The following is a 19701-nucleotide window of genomic DNA, read 5'->3' on the forward strand; positions in this document are numbered from 1 at the left end:
AATCAATCTCAATATTTCCTCCGGCCATACGGTGACAAAGGAGAGCTCATATACTGTATATGTGGGAGTTTGCAATTGAGCCTCCCTGGAGTGAGGCAGCAGTGAATATATGAAAACCATAGAGACTCCAAGGACATGCCATTCTATAGATAAGCAAACAGGAAATTAAGTAGGATGATGCTGGGGCAAGTATAGAAAAACAAGTTGTGTGGAAGTGGGCTTAAAGGTTGGCTAATTTGCTGGTTAGCTTTGTGTTGTGACATAGCTGTCACAAACTCTTAACAGCAACTACCCCCACTGGATTTTAGGCTGTCTGATTTTTGTGCGGGCATTGAATTAAGAGGATTATTTAACATGACATTCACTAGTCTTAATGTTACTGTGGTAAGAGGCAAGAAAAACACTTTGAGAATTAAGTGATTTGTGATTGTTTGTAGGATTACAGATTAGCTTTGCTGTGTACTTTTTGTTGCAAACAGCTTCATGGGGTACGTGCATAAAGCTAGCAGCAGTCAAAGAGTTTAGGAGTTTGGCCTCTTGTGTTTTTGAAGGGTTTAGGGGTAAGTGTATGCTGTAGGAGTCCGTGAGAAGTAGTTCAGAGGAATAGCGGTGCAGGAGAAAGTTAATGTAACTATTGTTAAAAACCTGCTTTAAACTCGTTTCTCTTGCCCTGCTTCCTCTGTCTCTCGTGCTCCCTCCCTCAGTTCTCTTCTTCTTGCCCTTTTTTCTCCAGAGGCTATTGGAAGGTAATAAAAGCACACACCCACTGTCTTTCACCCACTGTCTTTCACCCACTGTCTTTCATTAGCAGCAATGCAAGTCCCTGCCTGCTAAAGGGACAGCTGCCAGGGCCTGATATGTGGAAAAAGAAAATAAGTCAAAATAAAAAGTGGCAATCTATCTCTCATCAACTAACAGCTTCCCATTTAAATGAACTAAGGTCTTATGTTTTGTTCTTTTGTTGTTCTTTCTTTTGGTAAAATCACAAAAAAAACAAGAGGATCAGCTATGAGAAAAATTTCCAAATTACACGTCTAGTTTTGTGAGAGGTCTTGAATGTTTTGTTAAACAGTGTGACCAGCCTTTTATGTAATCACCGAATTATTTCCTGTGCTATATATCCCCATTCCATCCCAAAGAGTTCCCACTGTACTCTTACTCTTTCTCAACAGAGCAGTTCTTATTGAGGAGGCCACACAGGCCATCCCATGCATAACTGAGTTATGCAGAAAATGTGTTCATTTATTTATTGTTTTAATTGCAGCTTGATTCTCACTCAGAAACCAGAGCACAACTGCTAAGATTTTGCAACAGCCAGCTAACTTTAGTTTTGTTTTTGGTAAACGTCTCTTGCAGAACTCAATGAAGGTCATGTTCAAGTGCTTGTGGAAGAACTGTGAAAAGGTCCTCAGCACCTCCTCAGGGATCCAGCGACACATCCGCACCATCCACCTGGGGTTAGTTGGTAGTCATCACAAAGTAAACCCACACAGTGTTGAGTTACTGCCTTCGGGGCTCAGCAGACTGTATTTGTGTAAAATATGACCAGATTACAGCTGCATATTATGTTGTGCTGTCAGATGTTTAAAAAAACGATTAAATGATTAGAAAATTGTAGGCTCTTAAAGATAGGTTGTTTGTTTTTTTTTATATTGTGTGTATCATGCACTTAGCACCATGCTTTTCTTAGCTAAATACCTAAACATACCCATGCCACCGTCATGTGTTTTATAATCTCAAGAGATCACACGGATATTCTTTTTTGTGAAGCTGTCATTGTTTAAAGCTGTGTTTTCTGTTTGTGTTAGTAATCTCTTTTCTGCAGCTCCAGATAATACTCCCATACCTTGTGATTTTAAAATAGTGTGGTAAGACAAGAAAAGTGACACACATTGCCACAGTTTGGATGGTGTCCAACTGGGCTATTGAATTACTGTGCCTCTGCACAGGTGCTCACAGGCACATTTGCTATCAAAAACCATTCAGCCATGGAACGTATGCAAAGGTTTACAAGTAAAACATTTTCATTTTCTGGCATGAATTTCTAACTGCTCAAAAATAAGATTTTTTTTTTAGGGGATTTAGACCTGCTGTGCAGATATAAATCCTGAAAATACAGGTGTTTAAGCCAAGAAGCAAGTACAGCAAAGATAAATGATCTGTCTCAAAAGATAGAAAGACTAAATTGATTACACCAAAAAAGGCAGTGCTTGAAGGAAGATTCTACATTCTTAAGCAAAGGGCACATAAAAGGTTAGGTGAATATTACAAAAGGAAAAATGTATTCACATTGTATTCACATCACAAGTTTATGGAGGTGAATAAATTATGACTGCAACTGTGCATTGCCCAGTTAAGACCAATTTTTCTCAGCTTAACCCATAATTTATTACAGTGCATGGAGATGTTGTTTCTTTTGCAAGACATCACATTATATTATATATATTATATATATTATATATATGGTCAACTGGCATTGATGAGTCATGCTGTGGCTGTTTTTGCTGTGCAGCAGGTACGCCTTGGGTAATCAGAAATCACTAACAGAAGGCTTGAAAGCGATTTCATACCTTTATGCAATTCTAAGTTAAGAGAAAGAGACACTGTTACTCGAAGGATTATTTTCTCTTGTGGGCGTTGTACTTAGTTTTTGTTTTTGTTAGTTTAATTCCCAGCTTGTCTGTTTAAGGACCTTTGCAGCACACTGGGTTATACTGCCCCCTTCTGTTGGAGAGAGTACACTTTTTTTTGTTATAATCAACAACTTGTCTATCCGTATTTATAGGTGTCTATCTTGATTCCGTCGTAATGTATTGAGAGCCTGTTTGTGGTTTCTTATCATTATCACTTGTATTTTTACAGTTTTTCTTAAAAAACAATTTAAATGTTTATTTTAAATCGGGAATATATAACCTTCCCCTGTAGGCGAAGCAGCGACTCTGACTACAGTGATGGAGAAGAGGACTTCTACTACTCAGAGATTGAGGTCAACATGGACAGCCTCACGGAGGGCTTGTCCAACCTCACACCCACTTCCCCAACCACAGCCGGTCCGCCGCCCATCTTCCCTCCACCGCTCACCGATGTCCCTCACTCCAAGCACATCAACATGAATGGTTCGCAGTGCCACGCCCCTTCACTGCTCAGTCAGTCAGCTCCCTCCACACTCTGCCACATCCGCACTGACCATGCCTACCAGGTAATTCACATTCAGCGCGAGACAAGACACACAGAATAGCTGAAGCTGCATTTAAAAAAATAATAAATAAAAAAACCAAGACAAAACATTAAACATTTGGCAAGTACAGCAAAGATAAATCCAGGATTCAGTATTCTAATATGTGGAATGTGCAGAGGCAGTTTTTCAAATCAGTGAAAACAAACAAACAAACACAAACAAATAAATAAATGAATAAATAAAGAGGCCAGGGTGAGTTACTTAGCTCCTACGCCAGTGTGGGAGTATGTAACAAGGAGAGAAGCAAAACTTTCTGGCAAATATTGACAGAAGTTCACATGACGAATGAAGTCCGAATCCAGTTTTTGCTCATTTTGATATCAGAAAAGTTTTAGTTATTAGATTTTCAGATCATGGTTAAAGTCCTGTGTAGTCCTGTTTTAGGTGTCTATGCCTTCTTAAACCTCTTCTCATTGGCCTTCCTTGCCTGTCTATGCGCCGTTTCTATTGACCCGTCCTTGAAGGTAAAATTACATGGTGTCAGCTGGAAGTTTGGTTAAAGTTTAAATACTTTAGGAATTCACAGAATTCAGTCCTTTTCATTGGCTTCAGGCAGGATCACACTTTTAGTTGCCATGACAACTGAATACACATATTAAAGAAACAGCAATGTTTCTTTTATGCAAAGAAACTGAATAGGACTACTTCATTTTCTCTGTATTGTACTGTATGCGTACTCTTTTATTTATCCTAACTTCATATTCTTCCTGCTATTCCTTATACTGCCGTTTGTGCAACATTTTGCAAGTGCCTGCCAGTTTTGGTTAACTAAAGTTTTCACTCAAATCTTTTTATTTGTGTGAATTTAAAAATATTAGCAGTTTTGTTGTACATTTGTGATCAGTATTTAGTTTAAGGCACCTTTCAGATTAAAAGCTGAAGATATGCCTTCCTTTCTAATTTATACAACCTATTCCCTCTGTGATCTCTTATTTTCTGTTTCTCTTTGCTCATTTCCCATCCCTTCTCGTTTCTGTTGTGTCTTCTCCTGGCTATGTGGGGTGGCTGTCCATGTTCCAGGCCACCGCTCCAGTGAGTATCCCAGTGGGTCCTGAGCTGGCTGGGATAGGCAGTGGTAATGGGATCGGGCCTGGAACTGGGACTGGCAATGGCATCAGTGTGTCGTGGCAGTCCCCTCCTGTCATTTTTAAAGGCATCCCGGTGAGTGAGGCTTTATCTCACAACCCTTTTAACTTCATCTTAACTTCTCCACTGCTCTTTTCATGGAAGCTTTTTTCACTTTTTTGTTTTTCCTGTCCTTGCTTCTTTACGCTATGTTCTTTTTATACAGAGAAGTGTCAGTCTTTGTTTCTGTACCTAAAGCAGTTGACGACTCTGTTGGTTTCAAATGATCATTATCTAATACAATTTGTTTGCTCAGTGCAATGGCTATAACATGATACCAACAGAGTTTACCACCACTTTGAATGAAGGCTCGATTGCACAACCAGCAAAAGAAAAGCAGAGTTCTTTTGTCTTCCACTGTAGATAGTGGTAGTTTTCCCACTGGTAGGAAAAATTGGAGCTGGAAGAAGGAGCAGAGTAATTATGGAAAGGCAGTTTCCCCTGTTTTGTTACGGTTGTGTTGCAGAGAACTTTTAAGTCATGCTCGTGCCAGTGTCTGAACCAAACAAATGCAAAATTTAAATGTCATTTGTATATTTGTGATAAACCTGTGTGTGTGTGTTTTATAGGTGTTGCACAGTACACTGCTCCACAAAGTGATCTTGTTTCTCTTAGTAATCAAAAACAGTGAAAAACATAGACATAAAAAAATGACTTTTTAGATTGGTATTTTGTTGTTGTATTTTTAATTTCTTTGGGTATATCAAATGAACATTAATTCTGCATTAAAATGCAAAGAAAAGACTGCTATTTTTACTTTTCACTTCAGAAATATATGTAATTTGCCAAAGGGTGCTCAGACCACTGAACAGTATGTTCACCTGCCACTTCATTAGGTACGCCTTGCTAGTACTGCGTTGCTCTCTTTTGTCTGTAGAAGTGCCTAATTTTTTATGGCATAGATTCAATGAGGTGATGGAAACATCCCTCTGACATTTTAGTGCATATTGGCATGATGGCATCCTACGGGTGCTGCAGATTTGTTGGCTGCACATCCATGATGTGAATCTCCACTATATCCCACTACCTCTATTGGATTGAGATCTGATGACTGTGGAGGCCCTTTGAATACAAAGAACTCACTGTCCTGTTTAAGAAACCAGTTTGAGATGATTTGACCTTTGTGACATGCTGCATTATCTTACTGGAAGCAGTCATGATAGAATTGGTTCACCAGAATCCTGAAGAGATTGACGTGATCAGAAACAATACTCAGCAATACTCATGTCATGCTGTTTTAGTTATGATTAGTTTGATACTATGGAACCCAAGTATAGCAACACACCATTACACCATCAGTAGCAGCCTGAACTGTTGATTTAATATTAATAATTTAGATTTGTATAGCACCTTTCAAGAAACCCAAGGACACTTTACAAAAGAGTATAAATAATCAAAAAGTCTAGAGGTTGAAGGCTTTGTTGAAGTGATGAATTTTAAAAAGTTTCTCAGGAGTCCAGTGATAGAAGGCGGCATGCTTTCATGCTGTTTAAGCTGAAATCACACTCTACGATCTGCAGGCAGCAGAAATTGGCAATCATCAGACCAGCTGACATTGTTCAAATCTTGTGTTATCCAATTGTTCTTTTTTTGTCCTATTATTAACTAACAGGAGTGACACGATGTGGTCTTGTGCTACACTAAGGTACTGTAGTTCATTAAGACAGGGGCAGAAAAATCCAGGTTGTGTCTTTCTGTTTTTCAGCTGTCATCATTGTGTGGTTGTAACTGCATAAACATCATGTGTCTGTTCAATCAGTATTTGATATCTGATCATTTCTCTTGATGAAGCTGGTCTGCTCTCTGTCAGTATGATTTTGAGTATTGACTTAATGACTCTTTTACAGGGGGCAACAACTCATGTTCGTACAGTTAGCATTGGAGAAAAGCGGCAGCCAGCACCTAGCTCACACGCCATTGTTAACAAGAACCACCCACTGATTATGCCATCGCCTAAATCAACACAAGGAGCCAGGTATGCATCCACAATTTACTTAGAGTGCTGATTAAGTCTGCTTGAGTCAAAGTGCTAAAAGTACTTTTGCTTCATAGGAAGAATGTTTGGGATTTTAAACTGTTGGTCAGCTGGTGCTTTTCTGTGTGAAGTGTGCATGTGTGTTCTAAAGGTGTTATAAATTGGTTATAGGTGTGGATGGGAGTGTGAATGACTGGCTCTTTCTCTCTGTTTGCAGATTCAGCATTTGATATCAAATGTGAAATCTTTTCTTTCTTTTGCATTTTTTTCTTACTTTTGCTTACAAATATATACAGTAAAAAGCATCTACGTAGCATCTGGGTTATAAAAATTAAACCTGCATTCTATCTAAAGGCCACCAGATGGCGAAAGCTGTGGTTGCTAAAAGACTTATGGTTCTATAGAAATCTATGGGGAAATGACTCTCTGTTTTGACCTTTGTAAATACTTTCCTGGTGAGTTTATGGGCTCACTCACCTGTTTTAGCTCATACTGAAGTTAAAAAATAAGATTTTGAAAATCTTGGCCATACTGTAAAAAATGGAGCATTATCAATGGTATGAAACCGCGTAGTCATTGGCTAACAACTTGTAAAACACAAGTCAATAGCCGACAAAGCACATGGTTTCACAGTCAGACGTGCCCCTCCTTGTCAGATGGCAAGAAACGCTCATTTCGAGGGTGTAAAACTGGACTTCAGAAACCAGTTGGTGACGTCATGATACCTGCGTCCACCTTTTTTTAATTGTCTATGCTTTCAACACACTTCCCATTAGTTCCCTTAGAGGAGTCTGCAGGAAGTCCATGCAAACTCCTCAGGCTGGGAACTAAAATGAAAAATTTTGGCTATTGTAGCTACAAAGCTATTATCATTTCAGTGGGTCACAGTAGGTTAAATGAATAAAACTGCTGCTTGCACTAATATACTTTCTGAAACGTGAATGTGATTACATTCGTACCAGTGTGATGTTATTGGGCTGGGTATTTAATTCTGCTGATAAGTAGTTTGACTGTTTTAAATTCTTATAATGGCGTTTGGATCATATGTGTAATTATAATTGTGCACCGCCAAAAGCCTGTGTTACTCTTCAAGGTGCTGAACCATGTCAGATATTACATGTGTATAGGTATAATAATATCGGCCTCTTCAAAAATGGTGTTCTTGTACTGAATCACTGAATTATTTAAAAGAGAGATACTGTACCTACTCACCTTTAAGCACATTGTACGTACATGTTTGCCGTTTGCCCATGTGTGTGTCTGGATGTCTATGTGCATGTCCTTATGCTGTCACATCTGCTGTTACCAAGGAAACCCCGTGGGGAGGCGAAGAAGTGCCGAAAGGTGTACGGCATGGAGAAGAGAGACATGTGGTGCACAGCCTGTCGTTGGAAAAAGGCCTGTCAGAGATTCACCGACTAATAAAGTCCCCTTCCTCGGTCTGCGATATGAGCTCTTCCCCTCTAGGAGCGACAGCGAGGTGGACACTTCCACTAAGGAAATAAGGGGAGTCTCTTCACAATGGAGTTCTCAGCACTGCTTCCTCCAGCCCAGCAGTGGGTTTCGCCTTCACTCTTTTCCGTTTCCAAACACAAAGACAAAACAAAACTGATGCTTCAAAACAAACATTTTAAAAAAACTTCTCGAGAGAGAGAGAAAAAAAATCTTTATGCAGGTTTGGATACTTTGTTCTAAGACTGAAACATTTTCACTCTGTTGAGTTAAGGAAAAAAAAAGAAACATTTAAATTCGATTATAAGCCTTTTGATTTGAGTTTTTGTTTTCAAATTGCTTCAACTCAAGGCATTGTTTAAAGACTACAAATAAGCTTTTGGGCATGCTCTGTTGTTTATCAGAAGAGCATCATGCAAGCTACTGTTTTTGAGTCGGATCATGGGTTAACACCTGATGTGCTTTGTAAGACCTCTGTAGCATATCTGTTTCTCAGTGTCACTGTTTAAGGGACTCCAAACCTACCAGGTGCAAAAAGCCTGTTCACTTACAGCCAGCAGATTTGGCGTAAGCTCTACCATCTCTGTCTTCAGCAGTCTGGCTGACTGCATGTCGAAATGTGTTTTGTCCAGTATCAAACAACTAGTTTGTTACACAGATTCAGAGTAGCCAAACAGCTATATTTGTTTTGCAAAGCTGCACAAAAACCCTTCACACTAAGTGGTACAAAAATATTTCCTGTGATGCACCAAAATGTTTTCAAGATATGTATTTCCCTCTGCTCTTCTCTCTACTTTTAGAAATATGCACCTTCTTTTAAAGTGTCACGGTAACAAAAAAAAGTGGACATCTGTTTCTTATACTGTGTAGTTTATTTTCAGCAATGAGTTGCTGATGCAACAAGTAGATTCACTGTGCAATTGGCAGAGTTGCAGGATTGATTATCATCTGTCTTGCTTTGTGGTTGAGTTGAGGCTGAAAGGCTGATAGTTTTTTCTTCTAACAGCTGATGCTCTTAAAGAGATTGTTTACCACGACGATACGTGAATGAGAACTGCCCTTTGAAACTTTAACTTACAGTCTGACTTATTATCTGACTTGATTGCCACCTGATGATGACAATCAGGCGCTCTAATTCATATTCTTACAGTTTTAAGAGGACAGGTTACTCACTCTGCCATATTTGGAATAGTTAGCATTAACCAGCATTGCACACCACAGTTAATTTCATAGGTCTGAAATTATCTTTTGCTCTGGTGTAACATTTGGAAATAAATAAGCAGGATTAAGTCAAGTCAGTGCGGGGCAGGGTTTTTGTAGATTGACTGATTTATGTAAACAATTAATGTAGCAATATTTTACCAAAATGAAGTCTTACTTTTCAGATTAGGCCTATAAGAGTAAAGGAGAGGCCAAGGTTTCCATGCTTTAGATAAAATGTAAGTGGGAGATTTTTAGAAGGTTAAATTCTTTATTGTTCTTTTTTCCCGCTCAACATAGCCCCTTTAAGGACGTTTTACATCACTACTGGAAATTTAAAGTAAATGGTTACGTCTTAAAATCCCATTTATCTGAAATAAGCAACAGAGAGCAAAATAAAAACAAGATATTTTTTAGGTTGTCCCTGTTTAAAGGTTAACTAGCTTTAAATTGTGAGCTTCAATGGCAAAAAGCACTTATAATTGACAAATAAATGACATGAGTAATCTATGTAGTGATCTGTTTTTGATATTAATAAAAAAAAAAAAATCAGGAACAATTGTTAAGAGTGCATTATTATTTATGCATATTCCCCTTCCCCGTTCATAGTGTACATCTCTCATCAGGTTTCTCAGAGCTGGCTGAGGTATTTTTTTTAGATTTAGATGACTGAGATGAAAGATAATCTTCTAAAGATACTTCCCATTAACCATTGAGCCAAATAAAAGTGCCGACATTCTTAGTGACAAAATAAAGGTTTCTGGCAAAACTTCACCTACTTTCACAGAAAAGAAGGTGAAGTCTGAAAGTGAGTAAGGCGTCATGAGCTCTTGTAGTTGACCCATGTGTCAGGATGTGACTGTTGAAAGTGTTGCTGGATCTTCTGTGTAGTTTGTAATATCTCCTGTTCTTTGGACTGCTAATTCTGATACAACCCAACTCCATTAAGAAGAAAAAACTTTTAACTGGTAACTTTTTTTTCTCTCAGAGACATAAAACAGATATATATTTTTCCTTTTCTTTTTTTTTTTTTTTGAGATTCAACTCTGTGTTTATTGTTAGCAGATTTTATATGCAGCTCGGCAGCATGCCCTCGACTCTCTAAGCGACACTGCCTTTACCTGATCTCAGTAGAAATGTATGACAAACAGAGTGCCTGTCCTCCGTATGAGAATGCAATCTTTGAACTGTCTCCTTGACTGAGGTACAGGATGACTTCAGACATTTGTCGCCATAGAAACACCTGTGCTGTCCTTTGTCATCGCAGAGTCGCATGTGCTGTCTGTTGTTGGTTGATGCCACATTAGAGTGAGAGAAACAATTACTTTATCTCCTGAGTTCACTCACTTACAAAGAAATGAACAGATTTTTATGGTAGTTACATTTTAATGGAGATAGACAGAATATCAACCAAAAAAACCCAACAAAAAACCCACATTACATAAAAGTTTGCATGTAAAACATGACTTAGTACTCGATGGACAAACCCTTGCTGACAAGCACAGCGGTAAGACGTTACTTGTAGTTGGTCACCAGGTTTGCACACATCTCAGGAGAGATTTTGGCTCACTCCTCTTTACAGAAACTCTAAATCCACTCAGTTTTCTTGGCCTCTGTTTGGCACTTTAAAGCTCAATTTCAGCTTCAGTTCCCTCCACAGATTTTCTCTAGGACTGAGGTCTGGAGACTAGCTAGGCCACTCCATTCATTTGTTGCCTTGCCGGTATATTTTGGGTCATTGTCATGCTGCAAGACTCATCCACGAGCCATCTTCAGTGTTCTGGCTGACTGATGGAGGCTCTCTTCCAAGATTTTACAGTACACATCCTTGTCCATTGGCCCCTTTAATGCGGTGAAGTTGCCCTGTGCTCTTAGCAGAAAGACAGCACCAAAGCATAATGTTTCCACCTCTGACTGTAGGGATGGTTTTCTTTGAGTGATACTCAGCATTTCTGTTCCTCCAAACATGACAGGTTGCGTTGATGCCTCACTGCAGCACTTTCTCCAAAGCCTGCTGTGAATCACTTAGATGTTCACTGGCAAACTTAAGATGGGTCTACGTGAGCAGGGGGACCTTGTAGGTGCTGCAACATTTCAGTCTATTACAGCGTACTAGTGTGTTACCAATGGTATTTTTGGTGACTGTGATCCCAACTGTCTTCAGATCATTAACAAACTCTTCACGTGTAGTTTTGGGCTAATCCACCACCTTTTTCATGATCATCCTCACACTGTGAGGCAGGATCCTGCAAGGAGCTCCAGACTGAGGGCGATTGAGTCATTTTATATTTCTTCCATTTCCCAAAAATCACACCAGCAGTTGTCACTTTCTCACCAACCTTCCTACTGATGGTCTTGTAGCTCATTCCAGCCTAGTGCAGGTCTAGTGCAGCCAATCAGTGGAGATAAAGGACTATCTCTAACTGATTGGCTGTAATCTGTATGCCACATGGGCACATAGCCAATCTGTTGGAGCCTGAACTCTGGCTGGGTTGTAGTAGATGCTTATTTCACTCACTGATTGCAAATAAATTTATGATGTTTATGTAATGTTGGTGTTTTTGGGGGGGGGGATTTTTTGTTTTGTTTTTGTTTTTTTTTGGTTGGTTGGTATTCTCCCTTAAAAATTAGCCACTGTTTATTTCTTTGTAAGTGAGCAAACTTGTAAATACAGCAAGGGATGAAATAATAATTTCCCCCACTGTGTATGGTAGCACTTCCCCCTTCTAGCATTAAACACACACGAGCACTTATTGTTGTTATTGAACATTAATTTCCCCACCTTTTAAAAGAAAAGCATTATTCCAGTGGCATCTCACATAAGCTAGGTCAGCAGGCCTCTAACGTCAGAAAATTAACCATTTCACCAAGTGCCAATGAAGAGAACACAAAAAGGAAAAGATATACTGAACTAATCAAGTTGCACTAGGTTGCACTGTGCAAAGACGCGTTTTTATAACTGAAAATTTTATATACGAAACTTTTTAAGTGAAAGGGGTATTTTGTTTTGGGCGGGGTCGTGGGTGGGAGGCGTATCGTCACTGCCTGATGGAATAAATGGGGTGTCAGGGGCAGGGGTCGCGAACCTCTGCGGTTCCCCATTATTGGCACGTGATCCTGAGAGTCAGTGTCTTGCACTCTGTGTCAGAGTTGTTGTACTAAACACGGCAGTGCTGCCAGCTTTAGGAGCGTGGTACTGGAAGTACAGTGAGGTACTCGGTAGTCACTTTGCCTTTCCTTGGAAGAGTGCCAAGGGATGAACGCAGCACCAGCCTTGTCTCAGTGATGGGAAAACACCAGTTTTAGCCAGTAGCTACACATTATCAGCTTGATAACAAATGCTTTACAGTGTTTTATTGCCTGGAGTTTCTTTTCACAGTACAATTTTTATCCACAAAGCTCAGCCTTGTGCTTCCTTTACTTAAAAACAAGTTCCTGCTTCTTTACATTTTGCTGAAAAAAGTAACATGTACATATGTTATTAGTGCTGGATACCACTTTTTTATTTTGTATCCTTCGCTGAGCTTTGGGTTAGTGTCAAATGCACCCCATTTTAGCTCTTTCTCTCTCTCTCTCTCTCTCTCCTCCCCATCCGCAGTGCAAGCACTTTCAGATTCCACCAACGGCGGTTACAGGCCAGCGCTTTAGCTGGCAGAGAATGGGACTTTTAGCACCTGTTAAGCTAGTATGACCCTCTGCCTGCCACAGAGGCAGGTTTTTTGTTTTTTCTTAAGTTGCACTAAACTGGCGTGTGAGGGTAAGTCCCTAGACTTGTTTTATTAGGAGTTTTGTTCTTTGAGTGAATCTTGGGTAAAAACATGGGAACAAAATTGCTCTTGTGTTAGACAAGAGAACATTTGTGGTGACAAGATCAGCTATTACCCCTTTTCAGCTACATAATGAGAGATGGAGATAGAAGTTGACTGTTTGTGGGTGTGCACATTAGCAGTAGATGGAAAGCAGTGACGATATAGATGGTTTTGTGCATTTTCAGGGCTTTTTTGTACATATGCAACATAAAGAGAACCGTGAGGTTGTTGTGGTTTTTTTTTTCATATATCGCTTTTCTTTTGTTTGTTGTAACTGTCATATGAAAAGGAATTTTTTTTTTACAGTACCGAATGTTTTTCTTTCATTTTTAAAGTTGTTTGAGAAGTTATAGTGAACAGATTCAATGTATATTGTAGCTTAGAGGCAAAGGGGAGAAAAACAAAACATGTTGAATGTAAAACCTATAAAAAAAAAAAGTATAAAGTCTTTTTTTTGTTTTGTTCTTGTTGTTGTAATAGTTGCTGGCTAGTTGGTATTGGCCTGTAGTGAACCTTTAACATGTCCTGATTTTTGGTATCCAAATCTTTAACACCCACAGACAGCTGTTGCCGCAGTGCTAAATCATATAAAATGGCACGACCTTGCAGTATTGCTTTACTATCCTACTTTGTGCAATGAAACGCTTTACAATGGAACAAGAACTAACTTGCTTTTTGGTGACGTTCACACTGTTGCTGTTCTTTTACCCTGGCATTTTTTTTTGTTTTTCTGTGTGGTTATCATTGTCAGAGGTGTTGTTTGTGGATTTGATGTTAAGTTTTTTGTTAGGCAGGATAACCTTCATCATGGGGCACCATGGAAATTTTTGATCCTGCCTTGCACATTCCAATAGATGGCATGCTTTTAGTGTCTTCCAACTTCTCACATAAAAACAAACAAAAAACAAAAAAACATATCCTTTCCACTTCCTTTTTACTACAGCGATTTTCCCGATCACCTTTTCCACTTCCTGTTCTTGTCCTGTCCAGCTTTATTGTGGTCACACCCAAGCCTTTACCCAGTATATTAAGCTAAACTAAACCCTTGAAATGTGCATCAGAAAGCCTTTGTTTTGCTGTTGTTTTGTTCTTTTTTTGTTTTTTTCAATTACGTCAAAATTGATGTGGTGCTTTTGTGAATGTCGTCTGTAAACCAGCAGCAGCAAAGCCAATAGATCTCCTTCCAAATCAAATGTAATGCATTGCAATGGCAGCTCTACACAGTTCTCTGCTTCTTCTACTACTTTGCTGTGTTGTTTGTCTGGGAGTTTACTCCGTCTGTCACTTCTCTCATCCGATGACCTATTTTTTCCCCGTACCATCTCGTGTTTTTACTGAGCCTTACGCTGGCTGGCATAAAAACCAACCTTTGCTTTTTATTTCTCGATTGATTGATTGATTGTCTGGTTGAGTTTGAGGTTATTTTGCATGTCTAGTATCGCTCATTTCCCCCCCTTTTTTTTCTTTTTCGTTAGGAGATACAACACTGAAGGGTTTTATGTGTTAGATTTCCCCTCCAAGTATCCAATAACCCAAGGCTGATGTAGTCTGTTTTTCACCAGATGTAAAAATGCTCATTGCAACCCATAACACACACAAACACACAGTGCTAAGAGCATTTTGTGGGAAACTTGACGTCAGTCTTGGGTCTTCACTGGAGGGCAAGATTTCTCCTGTGTGTGGGCTTGGCCTCTGGTCCTCATCAGCAGTCCCACGCACATGGAGGAAGCACTTTCTGAGGAGTGGTGCACTCAAGGAGTATTTGTGTGAATGTCAAGCTCATGACGAGAGCTTGGAAAGATGGATGAAACATGTATGATGTCGATAATGTGATCTCTGTGATGTAATGTGACAGAAAGGAAAATAAAACCTAAATGGAAGCAGCCTTGTCATCGGGTTCATTTGTTTATATGAAGATGACTATGACTATCGAAGTGTAAGCTTCAAAGGCAACAGTGGATTCATTCCTTCTGCTTTTGCTACCTCGGCTGTCTTTTGACTTGTGTATTCCTCCCCCTTGTGGACAACAGGTGGTGTGACAGCACCATTGCTATTAGCTGTGTTCATGAAAACAAAAGGCACAGCACACACTGGTCACTTCTTTACAGCAGCAATTTCAAAATTTATTGAGACTGATTGGTTTTTGCAAATAATAGTCAAGCTAATTCTTCCACTAAACATGAATTAGAAAGAGGCTTGGACGGCTGGCGGGCCTGTCCCAACATCAAAACAGGAGGCTCATGGTTGACTGTAAAAATGTTTTGTGATCAGTACTATCAACCAAAAAAATATCAGCACAAGAGCACTTAAAATCTGCCCAAAACAAAACAGGTGTAAAAACAGGACAGGTTTTTTTTTTGATTATTTAGCACATTTTGTTACAAACACAGGATTATGATAATATAAAGTCAGCATCATATTGAACAATATTCCCAATGAAAATAAACAAACCTCAAGCTTCAAGTGCGACCTTTTACAAATCAGAGACCCTCTGAAACTTGAGGGAGAAAATAAATAATATATAATAGTAATATAAATTTATATATATGAAGGTATACACACATCACTCTTAGTAGAAGAACAAAATCTAAAGTAAAAAGCGCCAATTTTGAAATATAGTATAATATAGATATACCCATATCTATGGCTTCATGATTTGCACGTGTGAATCAAGCTATACAGGCTAAATGAGGATTGCAATTTGTACATGTCTAAGAATACCCATATTCATCTGCAATAGAGCAAAAAATTCCAGTTTTGCATCGTGTGGAATGAGACAGTTGTGTGCAGATGCCGAAGATGCCGCTTTGGTATGACAAAATGAACATAGGCATGCAGTTAAGACCACAGAATCAGGGCACAAAAGGTCATCAACACACAGTGGGAAGGAGAATCTGGTCGCCCATCATGATTTGTTTCTTTGAAGTTTTCAAAATCCTCGAACGTTTCGGCCCTCTAATCTGATCGGTCGCATCTCGATAATCTCTATCCATTGAGTTACAAATATTCAGTCGTCTCTTGGAAACAAACACTCTTGCAAGCACACAGGTGAAATGTCATTGAGGCACATATTGAGGGGTTGATGGCAGACGTTTTCCTGAAGTACAACCCAGAATGAGGAAGAAGACGTACAGTACAGATCGTGAGAAGAGCGCGGGGGCCGGGGGAGTCACACATACATCCAGATGCCTCTCAGGGGCCAAAACAGCACCACAGGACAGAGATTTGCCACCGATTATGGGCTCCTTCCACACCCACCATTGACATTCATAAACATATTCTACCCCATTGTCTTTCTTCTTTTTTTTTCACCCCAGAAAAGTACAACTGTTTGATAAGTGGGTCAAACAAAAGCACAATAAATAATGCAAATAAAATAAAGATATCTGTCAGACATAAAGAAAGCATCACAAATCTCACTGTACTGAGAGTCTCTCAGCAGGGGCTGATGGGAAGTGCAGTCCATGGCACCTACAGAAGAGGCCAAATGTGTGCGACCAGCACTGGCAACAAAATGTTTCCCAGAGTTACTACTGCAGCACTCTTTCCCTTTATGTAAATGAACTGGGGTCAAGCCAGGAAAGCACTGACATATAGGAATACAGCATGTGGACTCAACGCTCTACTGTCCGATAGACGTGTTTCGTCTGCGCATTGCATTTCTACTTGATTGCGTGTCATCAAAGGCGTGAGACACAGCAGTAGCCAGAAAAAAGAAAGGAAAAAGAATCAGCCTGGTTTTAGGATGCGGTCTTCAAAAGCTAGCTGGTCCTTTCACACAGCCCTTCATATTCACAATAATACCATAACGTGCACTTTTTTGTTTTTTGTTTTTCCAAACTGTGACGAATAATGACAGGTTCAAAAAAATAAAAACAACCCAACAACAAAACTGTTTACCACAACAATAAATCCAGAAGCACCTGCACACACAGACCGTGAAACAAAAGCACTTTATGTATACAAATTACTAGATTGTTTTTGGTTCGATATTAATCAATTAGTGTACATTAGTGATGCAAAAGCATGTGCTGAATACATGTTTCAATCAATATCTAACAGAGATGTTTGACAGTGAATGTGTTTTCCCCCCTGGTAAAAAAAAAAAAAAAGAAGAAATAAAAATAAAAGCAAATACGACAGAGAAAGCATAAACTGGCACAATAAAAGATTGATAAAAGCCCCATGGCTTGCTGTCCACAACAAGGCAAAGTATAAAAGCTTTTTTTTTCTTATACAAGATATAAAATATCCAAAAAAAAAAGAACACACCATAAAGCTTAGCATCCAGCACTTAATAATAATTAATAATAGTAACATCAACGACAAGTAATCATAGTTCTGATATTCATAATAATAAGACATGTCATCTGACTCACTTGAATTGTCAACTTTGCCGAAAACAAACAAACCAAAAAACAAAACAAAACATGGAAATAATCTTAAGAACTGAATATAGAATATCTTTTGGCCACTGGACACTCATCCTTGCATACAAGCAGCCATCCTGTTCCACTCAACACGTACAGAGAGGGCGAGAGCAAGGGAAGGACTTCTGAAAATTAGGAATCCACAAATAAACAAACAGGTTTCTCAATAAATAGCTGTCAAACAAAACAAAGTCAAATTACACTCTCTGCAAAGAGCAAACTCTGAATTTCAAGCACAATTCTGCAATTCTTCTTGTTTTTTTAACCTTGCAAAGCCAGAGAAAGCATATCAGCAAAAGAATCGTGGAAAGAGTCTGCATATTCTGATTCCAGCAAGTGGAATTACATGACTCACTTAAAACGCGCACACGGCAAACGAACAAACCAAAAAAATAAAATTTACACAAAGGCAGCTCCTCCTTAAGTGTGAGAGACTTAGCTCTCAGGTCCTATCGTCACAACCTCCAGTGTGAGAGAATCTGGACCAGAGAAAGCGAGAGAGAAGGAAAGAGTTATTAGTGTAGAGCATCCACTGTGTGCTTGAATTGATTTTAAAAACAGGAAGCAGAAACTGATGTCCACTCTGTGGGTGAAGACGGCTGAAACGCTAAAAAGCATCTTTCGGTCTCTCTGTCTCTCTCTGTCTCGCACAGCCTACAGCCCCTTTTAAATTTCCACCCACCCCCAAAAAAACAACCCCAAAACCAAAACAAAACTTTATGTACATTTCTCAAAACTCCAGTATTTCTTGGAATGGATCAATAGAAACCAGGCGGTAAACTTAAGTGAAGAAAAGATTAAGGACCCCACTGAAAGGCATAGGCTATATAAACAGCAATCTGCACAAAGATTCAGTGATTTCTATTTCGTGATAACAGTCAAGAGGACATAAAGTATATCCTTAAAGGTAGGTGCGGTCACCGAGTTGTTTAGGTAAGTAAAGATCAGATCAAAAATGTAAACCACGGGTTCAGGGTATTGATAGGAGTCAGTTGTCATTAAAGTGCAAGTCTGTGGCAGTAGGACTCAACAATGTGCCATTGGGCTGCCCGGTCCTCTGACACACGTAGCTTTGCAATAGATTTAGACCCCCCCTTCACTCATAGGGAGACACTTTTCCCAGAAGCATTATAGTCATAGTTATAAGACCAAGACAGCCTTCCTCCTGGCTATTTCCCTACACTGTCAGTGATCCTTGATTTCCATGATGATTGTGATGGCAAACATACATAGCAGTCTGGCGTTGGCCATGTCCTTGGCAGCGCCGCCATTGATTCCTGTTTTGACAGAGTAGAAAACTACTGGACTCTGGCCTGAACCCTCGAGAAAAATAACACAAAAACACTGCATCAGAATTAAAGGAGGTAAGCAGAAAAAGCCTTGCACTGAGCCATCTCTTCCTCTACTATGGCAGTCAAGGTTGAGAAGAGCGTGCGTGCGTGTGTGTGTGTGCGTGTGTGTGTGGTAAAAGTGTGTGCATGTCGGTATGTGTGCATTTGAGTGTTACTCGTAATGGTATTAGATCATTGTCGCGCATCACCCTACAGCATTTCCACTCAAAGGAAGGCCTGCCCCAAGTGGGACGAATGGGTAAAGAGAGCAGAGGATTCTGCCTGAGAGATCACAAAAGATCTTCAGAGATCGGTCGATGGGTCACTAACAGGAGCCGGACAGACTCTATGAGATCCAGGCAAAGTCCTTCTCGCTCCCATTCTGCTGTTCCCCCTCCTGTGCCGAGGAGTCACTCTCCTCTTTCTCATTGTCCAGCGTTCCGTGCGTCTCAGCGGTCATCCCTGAGTCCTTCCACTTCCCTCTGTCTTCCTCCCCTTCTCCCAGCATCTCTCCGTCCCCTTCGACCATCATCTCCTCCTCCCCTTCTCCATCTCCATCACACTCTGCTTGGTCATCGTGGAAACGGTCGCCAGGATACAACTCCTCCTCCGGAGAGATATCGCCACCCACCTCACCATTGTGGTCCAGGAGTGCGGCCATGCCTCTGCCAGAGCAATCAGCGCAGACGCCGTGGCGGCGGGAGCCATGCTTGATTCCAACACTGGCTGCTGACATGAAGACTCGGCTGCAGACTTTACAGACGTACTTCTTGTCTTTGCTGTGGACCTGTGGGATGGAAACACAACATTTTTGCAAAATTTTTAAATTCCAAGTGGAAGAGCAAAAGCCTGCAACTTCACAGCTGAAACTGAATGTGAATCCATTCAAATTACAATTGCAGCAATATGCTAGTGACAGAATAAATAAAGAGGAAGAGGAATACAATTTATTTGCTGGCAACAGGTGACTGCCAGGGGGGTCATTGACCAGTCTGCAGACCTGTGTGCATGGGGCTTTAGCAATTTTCATTTGCCATCAACCTCCAGCAACCACTAATAACAAGTCAGGAAATACAAATATTTTCACTCACGATCGGTGATTATGAGATGGTTTTGGACCACTCTTTAGGTCTCTGTGACT

The 19701-nt window shown here is 39.9% G+C and overlaps 2 protein-coding genes across 3 annotated transcripts in view; one reads left to right on the forward strand and one right to left on the reverse strand.

The window, feature by feature from the left end:
- slc2a4rg (SLC2A4 regulator) overlaps positions 1–14679 on the forward strand; it is a 40857-nt gene extending 26178 nt beyond the window's left edge. The window contains exons 5-9 of one of the 2 annotated variants that reach the window (XM_026153769.2): positions 1357–1457; positions 2926–3199; positions 4259–4399; positions 6211–6338; positions 7649–14679. In XM_026153769.2, the coding sequence (XP_026009554.2) occupies positions 1357–1457; positions 2926–3199; positions 4259–4399; positions 6211–6338; positions 7649–7760 (756 nt within the window). In that variant the 3' untranslated portion in view covers positions 7761–14679. The remainder of the gene's footprint in view (positions 1–1356; positions 1458–2925; positions 3200–4258; positions 4400–6210; positions 6339–7648) is intronic. The other variant, XM_026153770.2, reaches the window with a different exon arrangement.
- A 214-nt stretch (positions 14680–14893) lies between these two features.
- The window catches only part of zbtb46 (zinc finger and BTB domain containing 46), a 63833-nt gene continuing 59025 nt past the window's right edge, over positions 14894–19701 (reverse strand). The window contains exon 9 of the mRNA XM_026153774.2: positions 14894–19347. Within this exon, the coding sequence (XP_026009559.1) occupies positions 18907–19347 (441 nt within the window). The 3' untranslated portion in view covers positions 14894–18906. The remainder of the gene's footprint in view (positions 19348–19701) is intronic.

This window comes from Astatotilapia calliptera, chromosome 20 (genome assembly GCF_964374335.1).
Source record: "Astatotilapia calliptera chromosome 20, fAstCal68.1, whole genome shotgun sequence".
NCBI lineage: Eukaryota > Metazoa > Chordata > Actinopteri > Cichliformes > Cichlidae > Astatotilapia > Astatotilapia calliptera.